Below are 15,408 nucleotides of genomic sequence, written 5' to 3'. Positions count from 1 at the left end.
CAGCTGGGTGGAGATCAGCAACAGCCCCTGCAAAAGAAAGGAGCAGAGCAGGTCTACGGAGCGGTAAGGAGTCATTGGAGGGCAGCCTGGCATGCTGTGGTTAGCCATAGGTAGGCCCCAGGGCCGGGAAACAGGCAGTGACTAGTCGCTGTGGATGCTGCCGTAGGACAATGATGGAGGGTTTGGAGATTGGCTGCAGAGAAGCACCGAAAAGCTCAGTGGTCCAGCGCCCCATGCTATTCAATGGGCTGGGGACACTGGGAAACCAGTAATGTTGGAAAAAACCCTCCTTGTGTAACTCAGCAAGGCTGCCCTGGACTCAGTAGAGTGAGCTGAGGCTCTCGGGCACATTTTCTCAACTCAGAACAGGGACTCATCACCGGGTCACAGATGGTCCCATGCCGTAATTGCTGGAAAGGGCTCCCTTTAATCCGTCCAACAGCAATGGAAACAGAGTGACTCAAAGCCACTATCTCAGCCCAAACTCTGCATCAAAGACCTGAACTCTGGCCTTTGCAAAAACAAACACCCAACAGAGCCAGGGAAGAAAAACAAGGCGAAAGGCAACGAGCCATTGGAACAAATAAAACAGAGGCTGTTAAATGCCTGGTATGCACGATGTGTTGGGACTTGCTGCTGTCAGCAGCGTGAGCAGACATTCACATGCAGCCATTCATAAGACACACGGTAATTACCTTCTGCAGAGGCTGTATTGTGATGAGTTCTTGAAGCCGAACATGATATCGCTAGCAACAGAATATCATTACAGCGGAGGATACAGGCCTTAACCCTCACAAAGCTCAGGAAAGGTGCTGGAGGGGGTGCTCTGCTGGGAGGCTGCAGGGAGCTCTCCCATTGTTAGTTATACTCATTTTACAGGGAGCCAAATGCTCATTTCACGTGAGATTATGGCAGGATTGTTCCCGGCAGGACTCTGATCTTTTCCCCCTGAGCTCAGGGAGAAAAGCTCGGAGCATCGCATAACTCTCCCCCCAGTTGGCACCATCCTATAGGCCACCTGAGTTCAGCACAGCCAACCTATGTTGGATTGACAGCTCGGGGATAAAACCGAGAGATCAACTTGAAAGTGGAACAGCGGGGGAGTCCGGCGACGCTCCGGCAGAGTTCAGATGTGGATCCAAATTTCACAGCTCACCAAGGGTTTGACTCTCAGCATCCTGGACCCGAACACCTTGCCTCTAAGTCACAGTCAATCTCAGCAGCTCCACCAATTCTGTACTGGTGGAGGGTAGTGCCATGTCCAGCAGTAGGTGTCTCTGAACCAGGCATGCCTCCTCCTGGTAGTTTGGTTGTGAGGCCTCCCTGTGCTACCAGGATAAGCTAAAGTCTTTGGCATGCTATTCACTGCCTCTGGGTCTGACTACTCTGTTCTCTGTTCTTATACTGCCCTTATCGCTGCAGTATCTGAGTCCCTTCCAGTCATGCACGCAGTGATGTGACTAACATCCGTCACCTGGGGTTCATTCTCTCTCAGCCTCTCCCCAACTTCTGTCTTTGGGGTGTGGAGGAGGGAGCAACAGGAGAGCTGGACCTCCCCCGCCCATATTCCTAGGATGAGGCTTCATGGGATCAGCTTGCTTGCCTCCTTCCCCTCCGCTCATTTGGTAACAGCATCACCCCAAACGTTCCATCAAGTCCTACTGCTGCAACCTTTGCTCACCCCACCCACCACACGCTGTGCCAGGAGGGATCTCCCTAGCTCACTGCCCTGGAGAGATCCCAGAACATCAGGAGGACGCAGGAAACGACAAGGAGACAACAGCTTTCAGCTCAGCAAAGGGGCTTCAATTCCCCCCCAAGCCCTGCCTCTGGCTGCTGTTGGTACTCACTTGTCCAGGGACCTCTCAGGAAACGTGAACTGGCCATGGCAGATACGGTCGATGTAGCTCAGGGGGATCCGCTGCACCTGGAGACAGCTGAGCATTATAAAGTCATATTTGCAGACCAGGAGGTTGGCATCTGTGATCACCACGACACGCTCCCTCTCGTTGTTCCAGTGATCTATCCTGGGGACAAAGCAAAGAGTTCAGGCAGCGACCCTCCATGCCACTGAGGGAGGAGAGCAGGTTGTGCTGATTACTGAAGATCACAGCAGGAATCCAACCTTGGTTTGCATAAATAACCAGCACTGAAATTTGAAATGGCCCAGATATGTCTACACCAGTGCCTGAGGTTGGATGGGACCCTAGGCTTTCAGCAGGGCTGGCTCCAGCTTTTTTAGCAGCGAAGAAAAAAAAAGATAAAGTCGCGATCGGCGGCACTTCGGCAGCAGCTCTACCGCGCCGCTTCATTCTTCGGCGGCAATTCGGCAGCCCGTCCTTCCCTCCGAGAGGGACTGAGGGACCCGCCGCCGAATTGCTGCTGAAGACCCGGACGTGCCGCCCCTTCCCTTTGGCTGCCCCAAGCACCTGTTTCCTGCGCTGGTGCCTAGAGCCGGCCCTGGCTTTCAGAGCAATTCCTATAGGCCCCTGGTAGTTTAATCCCTATTCAGTTCTGAAGGACTTTCCCATGTGGGAAAATAGAAAGCTGTTTTTTTTTTTCTCATTTGAAATAATAATTAAAATACAAAGAAGAACAGTCTGCTTCCTGGCTTGGAAACCCCAGGGATCAGCTTGGGGCATGTTTGTAATCGTTACATCTCTTGAGCATATTGTTCACTAACTTTTACAGACGGAATGCATTTTGTATCCAGTAGGTGGCAGTGCAGAGAGATCCCCCCCGCTCTTTAAAGCCTCTCCGAAAAGTGACTACAACATTTCACGGCTTATTAAGATCTTGCTACATCTGGACCAGGGGAAAACCACACGTGTAATTCGTAAACTAGCTTTAAGGATCTGTGTCCTGAGAATCCAGTTAGCCACGGTCACTCAATAAAACATTTCTTTTGTCCGACAAAAAGGAACGACTGATTGGAAGGAAGCTCGGAGCGTTTAGAATATTCAATTCCAAGTTCAAAACCCCAAAGGACTGTGTGTGAATTGTTTTAAGTCCGTGCTCTGCAACTTTGTCTGTGAATTGTTTTAAGTCCGTGCTCTGCAACTTCGTATGTCAGCCACTTTACAGACTGGCAGGGAAAAGGCCTTGCCACTCAAACACGTCTGTCAGCTGGGGAGCTAATCATAGAACCGGAAGGGACCTCGAGAGGTCATCTAGTCCAGTCCCCTGCAGCCTTCTTATAGGGCCCAGCCTGGCCCTGATTGGCTGCTTTCAAGCCTCCACTTGAGGTGCTCCCAATAAGCCCTTTCATGATTGGCTGGGGCTCTGCACAGCCTCTCTGACTTGCTCTAACCCCTTCCATGCCAGAGTGGAGCAGCTGCCCCACTAGTCTCTTTGAAAAACTGCCAACGGTCTTTTGTTTTTCCCCTTAGACTTGCTTCCTGTGGGATCTTACCTACCGAGTCCCTGAGTTTGCTAAAGTCTGCCTTCTTGAAATCCCTTGTCTTTATTTTGCTGTTCTCCCTCCTACCGTTCCTTAGAATTATGAACTCGACCAGTTCATGATCACTTTCACCCAAGCTGCCTTCCACTTTCAAATTCTCAACCAGTTCCTCCCTATTTGTCCAAACCAAATCTAGAACAGCCTCTCCCCTGGTAGTAGTCTCCACCTTCTGAATTAAAACATTGTCTCAAATACATTCCAAGAACATATTAGATAATCTGTGCCCTGTTGTGTTATTTTCCCAACAGATGTCTGGGTAGTTGAAGTCCTCCATCACCACCAAGTCCTGTGATTTTGTTAGTGATTATGTTGATTTTAGTTTGGATGATTTTGTAGCAGATTCTCTTTCTAGTATAGAATAAAGAGGAGCTTTTAAAAAAAATCCCATTAAGGGATGTCACTGAAGTGCATCCACTCCAGGTTGTGGATCCCCCAGGATTATAATAACCAGAGGCAGGTCTAAATTAGCAGAGGAGAATTTAAGGAGGCTGAGCCAAACTACATTGTGCTGCCACCCACTGGCCACAGTAAGCAACAAAAAACTTTGCAAAGAGAAGTGTGCTGCAAGACGCTGACTGCATTTATCTAGTTGCAATTACTGAGCCAGGCCTAGTTGCTTCCCAGTGAGCTTTGATCCTGGGTAACACTGCCGACTCTCCGGGTGTCAAACACACACACCGAGGTGCTAAGACACACTCTCATACAACCTATTCTACTCTGTATCGATTATCACCATGGTATCCGAGAGCTTAAGGGTGAGCAAATGTGCACACACAAAAAACCCATTCATACACTACACACAAGAGTATCTGTTCCCTGAGCTCTCAGGAGCTCTGGAGCGGACAGGTACCCTTCTTCCCCCCGTGGGACAATCCTGATTTTTGAGTCATCAGGGTTAATTGACAGCACAGGCGCCGACTCCGTGCATGGGGGAAAATTAGCAGGTGCTCCGCACCCACCGACAGCCAAGCGCCCCGCTTCTCATCTCCTTCTCCCCCACCCAGCATGCCGCATTCCTGCTCCTCCCCCTCGCAGTCAGGGCCGGCTCCAGGCACCAGCTTAACAAGCAGGTGCTTGGGGCGGCCAAGTGAGAGGGGCGGCACCTGCGGCAATTCGGGGGCGGCAGGTCCCTCACTCCCTCTAGGAGCGAAGGACCTGCCGCTGAACTGCCGCCACCAATCGCGGCTTTTTTTTTTTTTTTTCCAATTGCTGCCGCTCATCGCGATCACGACTTTTTTTTTTTTGCTTGGGGCGGCAGAAATGCTGGAGCCGGCCCTGCTCGCAGTGCTTCCCACCCCCCACCCCCACCGCCTAACAGCTGTTTGGTGGCGCTTAGGACTTTCCTGGAGGGTGGGGGAGGAGCAGGGACATGGCGCGCTCGGGGGAGGAGGCAAAGAAGAGGTAGGGCAGGGGCGGGGACTTGGTGGTGGAAAGGGGGTGGGAAGGGGGCAGGGCTGGGGTGGGAAAAGGCAGGAAGAGAGCAGGGAGGTTGGGCAAGGGGTGGAATGGGGGTGGGGTGAGGACGGTGCAGGGGCAGGAAGAGGTGGGGCAGGGGCGGAGTGGGGGTCAAGCACCCACCGGGCAGAGGGGAAGTCAGCGCCTATGATTGACACAATAAATGGAGAGATGTTTTTGGTCTATCCACTAAATAACTAGCCCTGGCCAGAACCATTTTTAAAGATGTGTATTTAAGCTTCAGACAGAGGCCACTGATGGTCGGCAGATACTGCACTTGATGGACAATTGGTCCAATATAACACATCATTTGCCTTGAGGCCTTTCAGTGAGACACTTAAGGAGCTCAATCTCTTTAGCTTCCTGAAGAGAAGGATATGAGGTGACTTGATCCCAGTCTATAAATACCTCTAGTGGGAGACGGTACCGGAGATTTGAAAGGCTCCATGGCCTAGCAGACAAAGGCAGAACTGCAGTGACTAGAAGCTAAAGTTAGACAAATTCAAACGGGAAATGAGATGTAGATAGACAAGATTAAGATTAGATAAAATAGACAGACAGCGATTGATTTTTAACGCTGTGGGTAATTAACTATGGGCACAACTTACCTAGGGATGTGATGAATTCTCCATCAGTTGGAATTGTTAAATCAAAATTAGGTGTCTGTCCAAAATAGACACTCTAGCTCCACCACAAGTGGGTGAAGTTCTCTAGCCTATGTTACACAGGAGGTCAGACCAGATAATCACAATGGTCCCTTCTGGGCTTGGAAAATGAACATCTAGGTCGAGACTGTATATAATCTCTCTACATGCTCATCTGCCCTGGGAAACCATGTAATAAAGACCAGGATAGCCATTAGCACATGTTTCCATCATAGGGAGCTCATAGGAAAATGATGCATTTAATTGTTATCAGAGCCACACACCCACTCTACATTCATTCTGGCCACAGGAGGTATTCCCTGGATACTGTCACGGCCCAACCACCCGACGTTAACATCACGTCTGACACCAGGGCACCAGCAGGCCAGCGTGTTGGTCCCTGGGCTAGGAGAGCTGGGAATGGCCATAGGGGAGGTGACAGAGGTGGGGGACTCAAGTGTGGGGGTGAGGGGGTGAGGTGCCAGGAACCCCCGAAGAGAGGTCAGTCACCCATAGGGCAGGATTAGGAGCTGAGAAAACCTGGGGATTCATGTGCCCCTACCCCCAGCTACAGGGTTCTTACAGGCACAAAGAGACGCTGACTCTTGGGGGCAAAGGACAGCGCTACCACCCCGATGCAGACTCTGAGGAGTTGTAGATGGGGATGGCTATAGCTCGATTACAGAGACGCTGCTCAGTTATCCAAACGCACACTCCAGAGGCCTGGAAAGGGCCAATCCAACTCCCTCGGCCGTCAAAGGAAAGGCGGCCGCTGCCCTCAGTGACTGCCTCTAATGCAGGAACACAGGCGCCGGGGCAGAGTTCCGTTTGCACCTGCCCGGTTCCCTGAGATGGTCTCTGCTGAAAAGTCAGAAGTGTTTGCGATTTCCACAGTAGTTAAGGGGAGGGGGCGGGGAAGGGGGATACTGACCGGTATAATAAGGCCACCTCGTGGACTGCACTTAGCAAGCTCGGGCCAGCACCTCTGTCAGGCCAGCGCTGGGCCCTGCTGAGCTGAAGGGGGTGAGGAGGGACCGTAGCATCATTCTGCAGCTGCCCCCACCAGGCCCACGTTGGCTGGCAGAGTTTGCTGGAGCGCAGCGGCCTTGGGCCACGTCCCAGACAGAGAAGGATAGCCCAGGGGCAGCGAGGGGGTGATGTCAAGGTGCTATGCCAGCTCTATGCCATGCGGCAGTGCCTCCCCGCACTGGGGTGCATCCCCCCCGTGTCAGATCCAGCAGCCACCCCGCCCCTGGCTGCTGCAAGCAGGGACAGGCCAAGAGCAGACATCGCGCACGATGCAGCTGCAGCAGCCCGGGAGCTGTTCTGTGCACACTTTGCGGCCTGAGCAAAACGGAGGCGGTGCAGGAGTAAGGTTGGGACAGGTGGCGAGCCCATCGTGGGCAGGTTGGGAATCCAGAGCCTCGGCACAGCGTAACTCCGGTGCTCCGGATAGCAGGGAACTAGGAGCGTTTCACCCAGGCGCTGTCAGCAACTCCTCAAGACCGACAGCGCTTTCTGGGCACGGGACCAGTACGCGTGGTGGGCTGGGGGAGGGAAAGGGAGGTGCGGCACAGCTGTCTAGTTAGGCACAATGGGCACAGGTGACCCACTCCCTGGCAAACCGCCTGCCCGCTCCAGTGACAGGAGAGGGAGATGGGAAGCACAGCACCTGGATCTGACGGCTCGATTTCATGGATGGAAAAAAGCAAGAGGCTCTCTCTGAAACACGAAGAAGAGCGTGGGGCAGAGGGAGAGGTTTGCAAGATACTTGCTGCCTTTTCGGTGTGGAGGACAGCGAATGTGTGTGGTTATGGGGAGCGTGTCTCCCCGTCACCCCTCCGTAGGCCAGCCCCGAACTGACACAGTCTGCCCACAAGTGTGTGTGACTGTCACGGCTGTCTGCTACTGGCTAGAACGTCAGGCCTGCTCATGATTGTGGTCGTATCATCCTTTAGCAGCTGCCGACTACAGAGGAACAGGAACCGGAACATTACCACAGCGAACAGCGATGTCTCTGCAGCCCAAGTATGCCTGGGACCAAGTCTGAGGCCGCTGTTTTGTTGTTTAGCCACTATCCACACTACCTGCCTGCAGCCACGGGTTTGTTCCTAGGAGTGCCACTTCGTGGTGCTTCTCTAATTAATGAGGGGCCGGATTTGAGAGTGGATCAGGTGGGCAAAAGCACCTGATCTAGGGGTCAGGTCCTCTAACATTCCTCCAGGATGAAGAGTATCTGAGAGATATGATTGCCCTCCCCTGGGCGCATGCCTAAACACATACACCTAAACAAGGTCAAAATGCAGAACACAATCCTTGCACTACAGAACTAAGCAACAACAAAACAGCTCCCCCCCGCTCTCTCTTACCAGTTGTAGGGTGCAAAAAAGAGGAGGCGAGGGGTGGTTGGATGCATGGAGGGTAATGCAGACAGCTGGCTGGTGAGACTGCAGGGATATTACAGAGGGATGCAGGAAAGCAAAAGCGTCCGGGTGGGAGTGTCATAGGGCTAAGAGAAGAGACCCATTAATCATCCCCGCCATGGCTTGGGCATAAGAAACATTTGGAGCTAAATTGTCACAACTCAACAGCCCCCTCCCTCCCGTAGATCCCCGGGGGAGGCAGATTAGCATTGTATATTGCTAACACTGTTGCAAGCATCGCAAGGCATTTTGGGGAAGGGTTAAAGGGTTGAGTGTGGAATGGAAGATTCCTTTGCAGGCTGCAGAGGCCAGAGGGGGAAGGAGGAAGAAAGCAGAGAATGGGTTAACGCGACGCTCCATCTTGCTCAGTCAGAAGATAAGGCACCGATTCCAGCCCAAGGCCGCAGCTCACAGCCGACACTTGGCTGCCTGCCGAGAAAGACGGGGGCCTGGAATCCAACTACCAGCCATGAGAAAGGAAGATGCAGCTGAAACAGACCTGCAGAGGCAGCCCATAACGAGCGAGACAAGCGAAGACCACACAGAGGACAACAAAGTCTAGTCGGTGTGTTTTGGGAAAAGTTGCGGAAACCCCAGAAAGCTGGTTTTGACTGGTACAAAAAGCAGCAGGAGCAGAGGTCCCTGAACGGAACACCCCCAAAGGAACCCAGGACTTGAAACCCTCCTGAGAGCTGGAGCACCTCGGAGGTCACAGCGGACCCCGGACGACCTGGGCCCAGGACAAAACGCCCGCCCACCCCTCCCCCTCTTCTTCTTCTTACGTTACACCCAGGCTTGGCCAGCCTCGGGTAGTACGGGTGTGAGTATGAAAGTGGGTTAGGGCTTGGGCAGGGCCGGCTCCAGGCACCAGCCGAGCAAGCTGGTGCTTGGGGCGGCAGCTTGTAGGAGGCGACATTCCTTCCAATCCTAGGGCGGCACGGCCGCTTTTGTTGTTGTTGTTGTTGTTCCACTCCGGCCGCCCTGTAGGGGGCAGCAGCGTGGAGGACGGGAGCGCCCTGCAGCAAGCCCGGCAGGACAGTCCTCGTCCTTCCCTCCCCGCCGACCGGAGCGGTGCAGAGCCCTCCCGGCAGGGGGCACGGCGGGAGGGGCCGCGTGGCAGCGCCCCGCTGAAGCCCTGGCCGCGCCCCTTCTCTCTCTCCCCCCGCTCCCTCCCCCCCCCGCTAGCCGGGGCACATCTGCAGGGCAGGGAGTCCCCCTGCACCCTGGCTCTGGACACGCCGCAGGTTGTTTTTTTTTTTTGCTTTGCTGTTCTGCCCGCCACGTTTTTTTTTGTTTTTTTTTGCGCTTGGGGCGGCCAGAAAGCCAGAGCCGGCCCTGGGCTTGGGGCACTAACACTTCCTTCCTTCCTCTGCGTGACGTGGGGGGGGGGAACCCCAGCCCCCCAGCACTCTCCTCTGTTATTTTATTATTTTATTAATAAAGCTTTAAAACCTAGACACTTGGCATGTTTCGTCATCTCCTCCCCAAACGATCCTGCGGCCTCAGCCTGATCACCCCACGCCTCAGGCAGATTGGTAACAGAACTCTGTCACAAAATGAAAGGGAGAGCAGGACAACGCCCTAGAGACAGCGACAGCGCAGCAGTTCAGCCTAGCCTACGAACCTCTGTGCTTGGAGGAAATTGGGGTGAGAGGAGTATCGCTCAGCCTCAGAAACGGGAGGGTGTGACCCCCTTGTGCAAGCCTGGCAGCAGTGGGCAGGAAGGAGAGGGATAACACACCCCCATCATGGGCCGGGGCTGAAGAGACCCAGTGCCATGTCAGAAATAAAAAGCCAGTGGCCGATATTGGATAACCCCCGAAAATATACTGCAGGCTACAGAATTGGGATCAGGAACCAAACTCCAAAGGCTGAGCTGTCTCTCAACGAGCTCCAAACTACAGCAGCTCAACAGACTTGACAGGACAAAGTTCCAGGTCATTAGAAAGGCCAGGTGGGTGAGCTCAGATCGTGTATTGGACCCATTTCTGTTGGTGAGAGAGACAAGCGTTCAAGTTTACCCACAGCTTCTGGTCTGGAAAAGGTACTCAGAGTGTCATGGCAAAATACAAGGTGGAAGAGATTGTTTAGCACAGTGGCTCTCAACCTTTCCAGATAACTGCAACCCTTTCAGGAGTCTGATTTGTCTTCTGTACCCTCTCCCTCCCCCCCCCCAAGGTTTCACCTCACCTCAAAACGACTTGCTTACAAAATGTGACATAAAAATACAAGTGTCACAGCACACTGTTACTGAAAATTGCTGACTTCCTTATTTTTACCTCATAATTATAAAATAATTTAATTGCAATATAAATATTGTACTTACATTTCAGTGTATAGTATATAGAGCCATACAAACAAGTCATTGTCTGTATGAAATTTTAGTTTGTACTGACTTCGCTAGTGATTTTTATGGAGCCTGTTGTAAAACTAGGCAAATACCTAGGTGAGCTGATGTACCCCCGGAAGACCTCTGTGTACCCCAGGGGTACATGTGTACCCTTGGTTGAGAAGCCCACTGCATGAACTAGACCATCCCTGACAGGTGTTTGTCCAACCTGCTCTTAAAAATCTCCAGTGATGAAGATTCCACAACCTCCCTAGGCAATTTATTCCAGTGCTTAACCACCCTGACAGTTAGGAAGTTTTTCCTGATGTCCAACCTAAACCTCCCTTGCTGCAGTTTAAGCCCATTGCTTCTTGTCCTGTCCTCAGAGGTTAAGAAGAACAATTCTTCTCCTTCCTCCTTGTAACAACCTTTTAGGTACTTGAAAACTGTTATCATGTCCCCTCTCAATCCTCTCTTTTCCAGACTAAACAAACCCAATTTTTTCAAACTTCCCTCATAGGTCATATTTTCTAGACCTTGAATCATTTTTGTGGCTCTTCTCTGGACTTTCTCCAATTTGTCCACATCTTTCCTGAAATGTGGCGCCCAGAACTGGACACAATACTCCAATTGAGGCCTAATCAGAAGAGCGGAAGAATTACTTCACATCTTGCTTACAACACACCTGCTAATACATGCCAGAATGATGTTCGCTTTTTTTTGCAATAGTGTTACACTGTTGACTCATATTTAGCTTGTGGTCTACTATGACCCCAGATCCCTTTCCGCAGTACTCCTTCCTAGGCAGTCATTCCCCATTGTGTGTGTGTGCAACTGATTGTTCCTTCCTAACTGGAGTACTTTGTATTTGTCTTTATTGAATTTCATCCAGTTTACTTCAGACCATTGCTTCAGTTTGTCCAGATCATTTTGAATTTTAATCATAGAATAATAGAATATCAGGGTTGGATGGGACCTCAGGAGGTCATCTAGTCCAATCCCCTGCTCAAAGCAGGACCAATTCCCAACTAAATCATCCCAGCCAGGACTTTGTCAAGCCTGACCTTAAAAACCTCTAAGGAAGGAGATTCCACCACCACCTCCCATTCCAGGGCTTCACCACCCTCCTAGTGAAAAAGTTTTTCCTAATATCCAACCTAAACCTCCCCCACTGCAACTTGAGACCATTGCTTCTTGTTCTGTCATCTGCTGTCACTGAGAACAGCCGAGCTCCATCCTCTTTGGAACCCCCTTTCAGCTAGTTGAAAGCAGCTATCAAATCCCCCCTCACTCTTCTCTTCTGCAGACTAAACAATCCCAGTTCCCTCAGCCTCTCCTCATAAGTCATGTGCTCCAGCCCCCTAATCATTTTTGTTGCCCTCCGCTGGACTCTTTCCAATTTTTCCACATCCTTCTTGTAGTGCGGGGCCCAAAACTGGACACAGTACTCCAGATGAGGCCTCACCAATGTCAAATAGAGGGGAATGATCACGTGCCTCGATCTACTGGCAATGCCCCTACTTATACAGCCCAAAATGCTGTTAGCCTTCTTGGCAACAAGGGCACACTGTTGACTCATATCCAGCTTCTCGTCCATTGTAACCCCTAGGTCCTTTTCTGCGGAACTGCTGCCTAGCCACTCGGTCCCTAGTCTGTAGCAGTGCATGGGATTCTTCTGTCCTAAGTGCAGGACTCTGCACTTGTCCTTGTTGAACCTCATCAGGTTTCTTTTGCCCTAATCCTCTAATTTGTCTAGGTCCCTCTGTATCCTATCCCTACCCTCCAGCGTATCTACCACTCCTCCCAGGTTAGTGTCATCTGCAAACTTGCTGAGAGTGCAGTCCACGCCATCCTCCAGATCATTAATGAAGATATTGAACAAAACCGGCCCCAGGACCAACCCCTGCGGCACTCCGCTTGATACTGGCTGCCAACTAGACATGGAGCCATTGATCACTACCCGTTAAGCCTAACAATCTAGCCAGCTATCCTCAATCTATCCTCAAAAGCACTTGCAACCCCTCCCAGCTTGGTATCATCTGCAAACTTTATAATTTTTGTCATAGGACAAAAAAAGGGGGAGGGAAGTTTAGCAGGTTAGAGATTGTTGTAATGAGCCATAAATCCAGTGTCTCTGTTCAGTCCATGATTTTTAGTGTCTAGCAATGTTATGAATTTAAGCTCCCAGGCTTGTCTTTTGAAGGTGTTGTGCGGGTTTCCTTTGAGGATGAGGACTGATAGGTCACATATGGAGTGATCTGTTGCATAAAGTGTTCCTCCCGGGTGATGTGGTGATTTTTGTCTTTTATCATTTTCCTGTGTGAGTTCATTCAAGAACGTAGGGTTGTCTTGTTTCACCCACGTCGTCATTAGTGGGGCATTTAGTGCACTGGGCAAGGTACAGGGGCACAACAACACTGCAAAGTACAGGGGTCATTGGACAAATCCTTCAATGGTCTGATTTAGGGCTTAAATAGATTCGGCTAGAAAAAAAAAAGGTTTTCGGTTCTTGTCGTTGGCTTTTTTCTGAAATGTAGGGCACGTTTTTCAAAAGGGCCTACGTGACTTAGGAACCTAAGTCCCATTTTCAAAAGTGACGGGCATTTAGGAGCCTAAATCTCATTGAAGGGCAGCGGGTTTTAGGTTCCAAAGTGCCCAAATGATTTTTGAAAATGGGACTTGGACTCTTGAAATTTTTACCCAGAGTCTCATCTTGGACAGCTGGAAACAAAATCTAGAAAGAACATTTGCTTGGTTTTGAATGCGCTAAGGCCCCAACCCTGCAAACCCTTATGCAAGATCAGGTCCCATGCTTGTAAAGTGCCTTTGACCCATCAGGATAAACTGCCCTGTAGAAATTCAGGTGATTAAATATAAAACTAGGGATGGAATTTCCACAGCCACCTAAAAGATTCATACATTCGAAGGCCAGAAGGGACCATCTAGTCCAGGGGTAGGCAACCTATGGCACGTGCCGAAGGCGGCACACGAGCTGATTTTCAGTGGCACTCACACTGTCCAGGTCCTGGCTACTGGTCCGGGGGGGGCTCTGCATTTTAATTTAATTTTAAATGAAGCTTCTTAAACATTTTAAAAACCTTATTTACTTTACATACAACAATAGTTTAGTTCTATATTATAGACTTATCGAAAGAGCCTTTAGAAAAACGTTAAAATGTATGACTGGCACGCGAAACCTTACATTAGAGTGAATAAATGAAGACTCGGCACAGCACTTCTGAAAGGTTGCCAACCCCTGATCTAGTCAGACCTCGTGTGTAACACAGGACATCCCCAAAATATTCCTACTGCAGATCCTTTAGAAAAACATCCAATCTTGATTTACACATTGCCAGTCATGGAGGATCCACCATGACCTTTGGTAAATTGTTCTAGTGGTACCCGGTTGCCACTCATTTTAATGCACACTGGGAATCCATTTGCAGTAGGCTTTCAACGCCAGCATGCAGAAATTGAGACGCCGAGGGCTGGGATATTTCGGCCTGTCTTTAGAAGGAATGGACGTGGGGTGCCTTTAAATCTCACACACCCGCCAGCCCCAGCACTGCTGAAGTAGCTTAAAAGAAACTCACTGAGACATCTTCACAATCAGCAACGAAATACTGTACCTGGACTACAGCAGCCGCCCCTCCCAGCGGCCTCATCATACAGGATGAGTCAGCGAGCCCGGCTTCACACAGAGAAGAGCAACTCGCATCACAGCTGGTCTGTGCAAACCCTCCCGCACAGGGTTGGAGCTTTTAAAAACATAGCAAATATACACAAGCTCCCGGAGAGGCCAAAGCAAACAGCAGCCCTGCTAAATGGGTTCCCGAACTCCCGACAGCTGAGCACAGGCAGACTTGACTAGCTACTTGCCAACCAGGTCACAGGACCACAGCATGGCATCATTAGTGCAAGTAAGCGTGCCCCTAACCACTGATTGCCAAGCAATCTGCTGCATTGGCCATGTATATACACCGCCACAGCAATATTTACCCCGTCATTAAAAGGCCATTTCACTATCGTTACCAATACACGAGAGGTTTTAGACTCTGGAACGTTGCCCCAGGGCTGCCAACTACCAGTCCGTCTCCGCTATTGAGATGCAGATTCTTGGGCTGGTTCATTTTGTCCTATAACCTTTTTGTTTTTTGTTTTTTTTGCACAGTGTGGGGAGGGAGGGAGGGACAGGAGAGAAGAGGAAGGATGGTCCCGTGCTGAAGGGACTCAGGAGTGCAAGTCCAGAATTCCCATGTAACCGCCCTATGCAGCCTGTCCTGTGTCTCAGTTTCCAGTCTGTAAAATGGGGATAAATACTGCTCCTTTTCAGCCACTCTTTGTCATGTCTATTTAGGCTGGAAGCTCTTTGGAGGCGAGACCGACACATACTGTGTGTCTGTGGAGCACCCAGCACAACAGGGCTCTGATCCTGATTTGGGGCCTCTAGGTTTTGCCTTACTAAAAATAATAGATGATCATCACATTTACCTGAGCACTAAAGGGGGGAAGGAGACAGGTGGCAGGAGGGTGAGAGAGCTTTTGTCAACGTTCTCCAGGCATTTGGGGCAAGTGAAAGGTGCTGACAACTGGGAGACTGGCAACATCTAGCGGCAGACCAGTACAGCCCCAACAGCTGCTCTTTCCCTCCATCCGCCCTACTGTCCTGTCCACCTGCCGCGGTGCTGTTCTAAAGGGACCATTCCAGGTTGCTGGTTCCAATCCAGCCCTAGCCAGTGGTGAGCAAAACTCACTGCTGCCTGGTGGAGCTGCGGAGCTCAGCCTCATTTCCAGTCACGACAGCAGGTGCGTTACAATAATCCTCACGCCACCTCCTCTCCCGCACTGAAGTGGTGTTTCAAGATCGTTACACATCATGCAGCAAGTGGGAGACAGTGAATAAACTGTCCTATGGTCCACAGCCTCTCAAGGGCGTGAGCCACTCCACTGTCCCTCAGGGAGATGCCAAGCTGGTTCCTGGCTGGTGTCAATGGAAGTGACTCCCTCGAGTTCCCTGGAGCTGAATCCATTCACACCCACCGAGGTTTGGGCATGATGTCTTGTCTGCTCCTTACCCGGGTGGCAGTCCTAGCGGAC

At 51.0% G+C, this 15,408-nt stretch overlaps 1 protein-coding gene across 1 annotated transcript in view; it reads right to left on the bottom strand.

The window, feature by feature from the left end:
• The window catches only part of TPRG1 (tumor protein p63 regulated 1), a 71,947-nt gene that overhangs the window by 37,917 nt on the left and 18,622 nt on the right, over positions 1-15,408 (bottom strand). The window contains exon 4 of the mRNA XM_054040731.1: positions 1,851-2,027. Coding sequence (XP_053896706.1) covers positions 1,851-2,027 — 177 coding nt within the window. The remainder of the gene's footprint in view (positions 1-1,850; positions 2,028-15,408) is intronic.

The sequence above is a fragment of the Malaclemys terrapin genome, chromosome 9 (genome assembly GCF_027887155.1).
Source record: "Malaclemys terrapin pileata isolate rMalTer1 chromosome 9, rMalTer1.hap1, whole genome shotgun sequence".
NCBI lineage: Eukaryota > Metazoa > Chordata > Testudines > Emydidae > Malaclemys > Malaclemys terrapin.
This window is presented reverse-complemented; position numbering and strand designations above follow the sequence as displayed.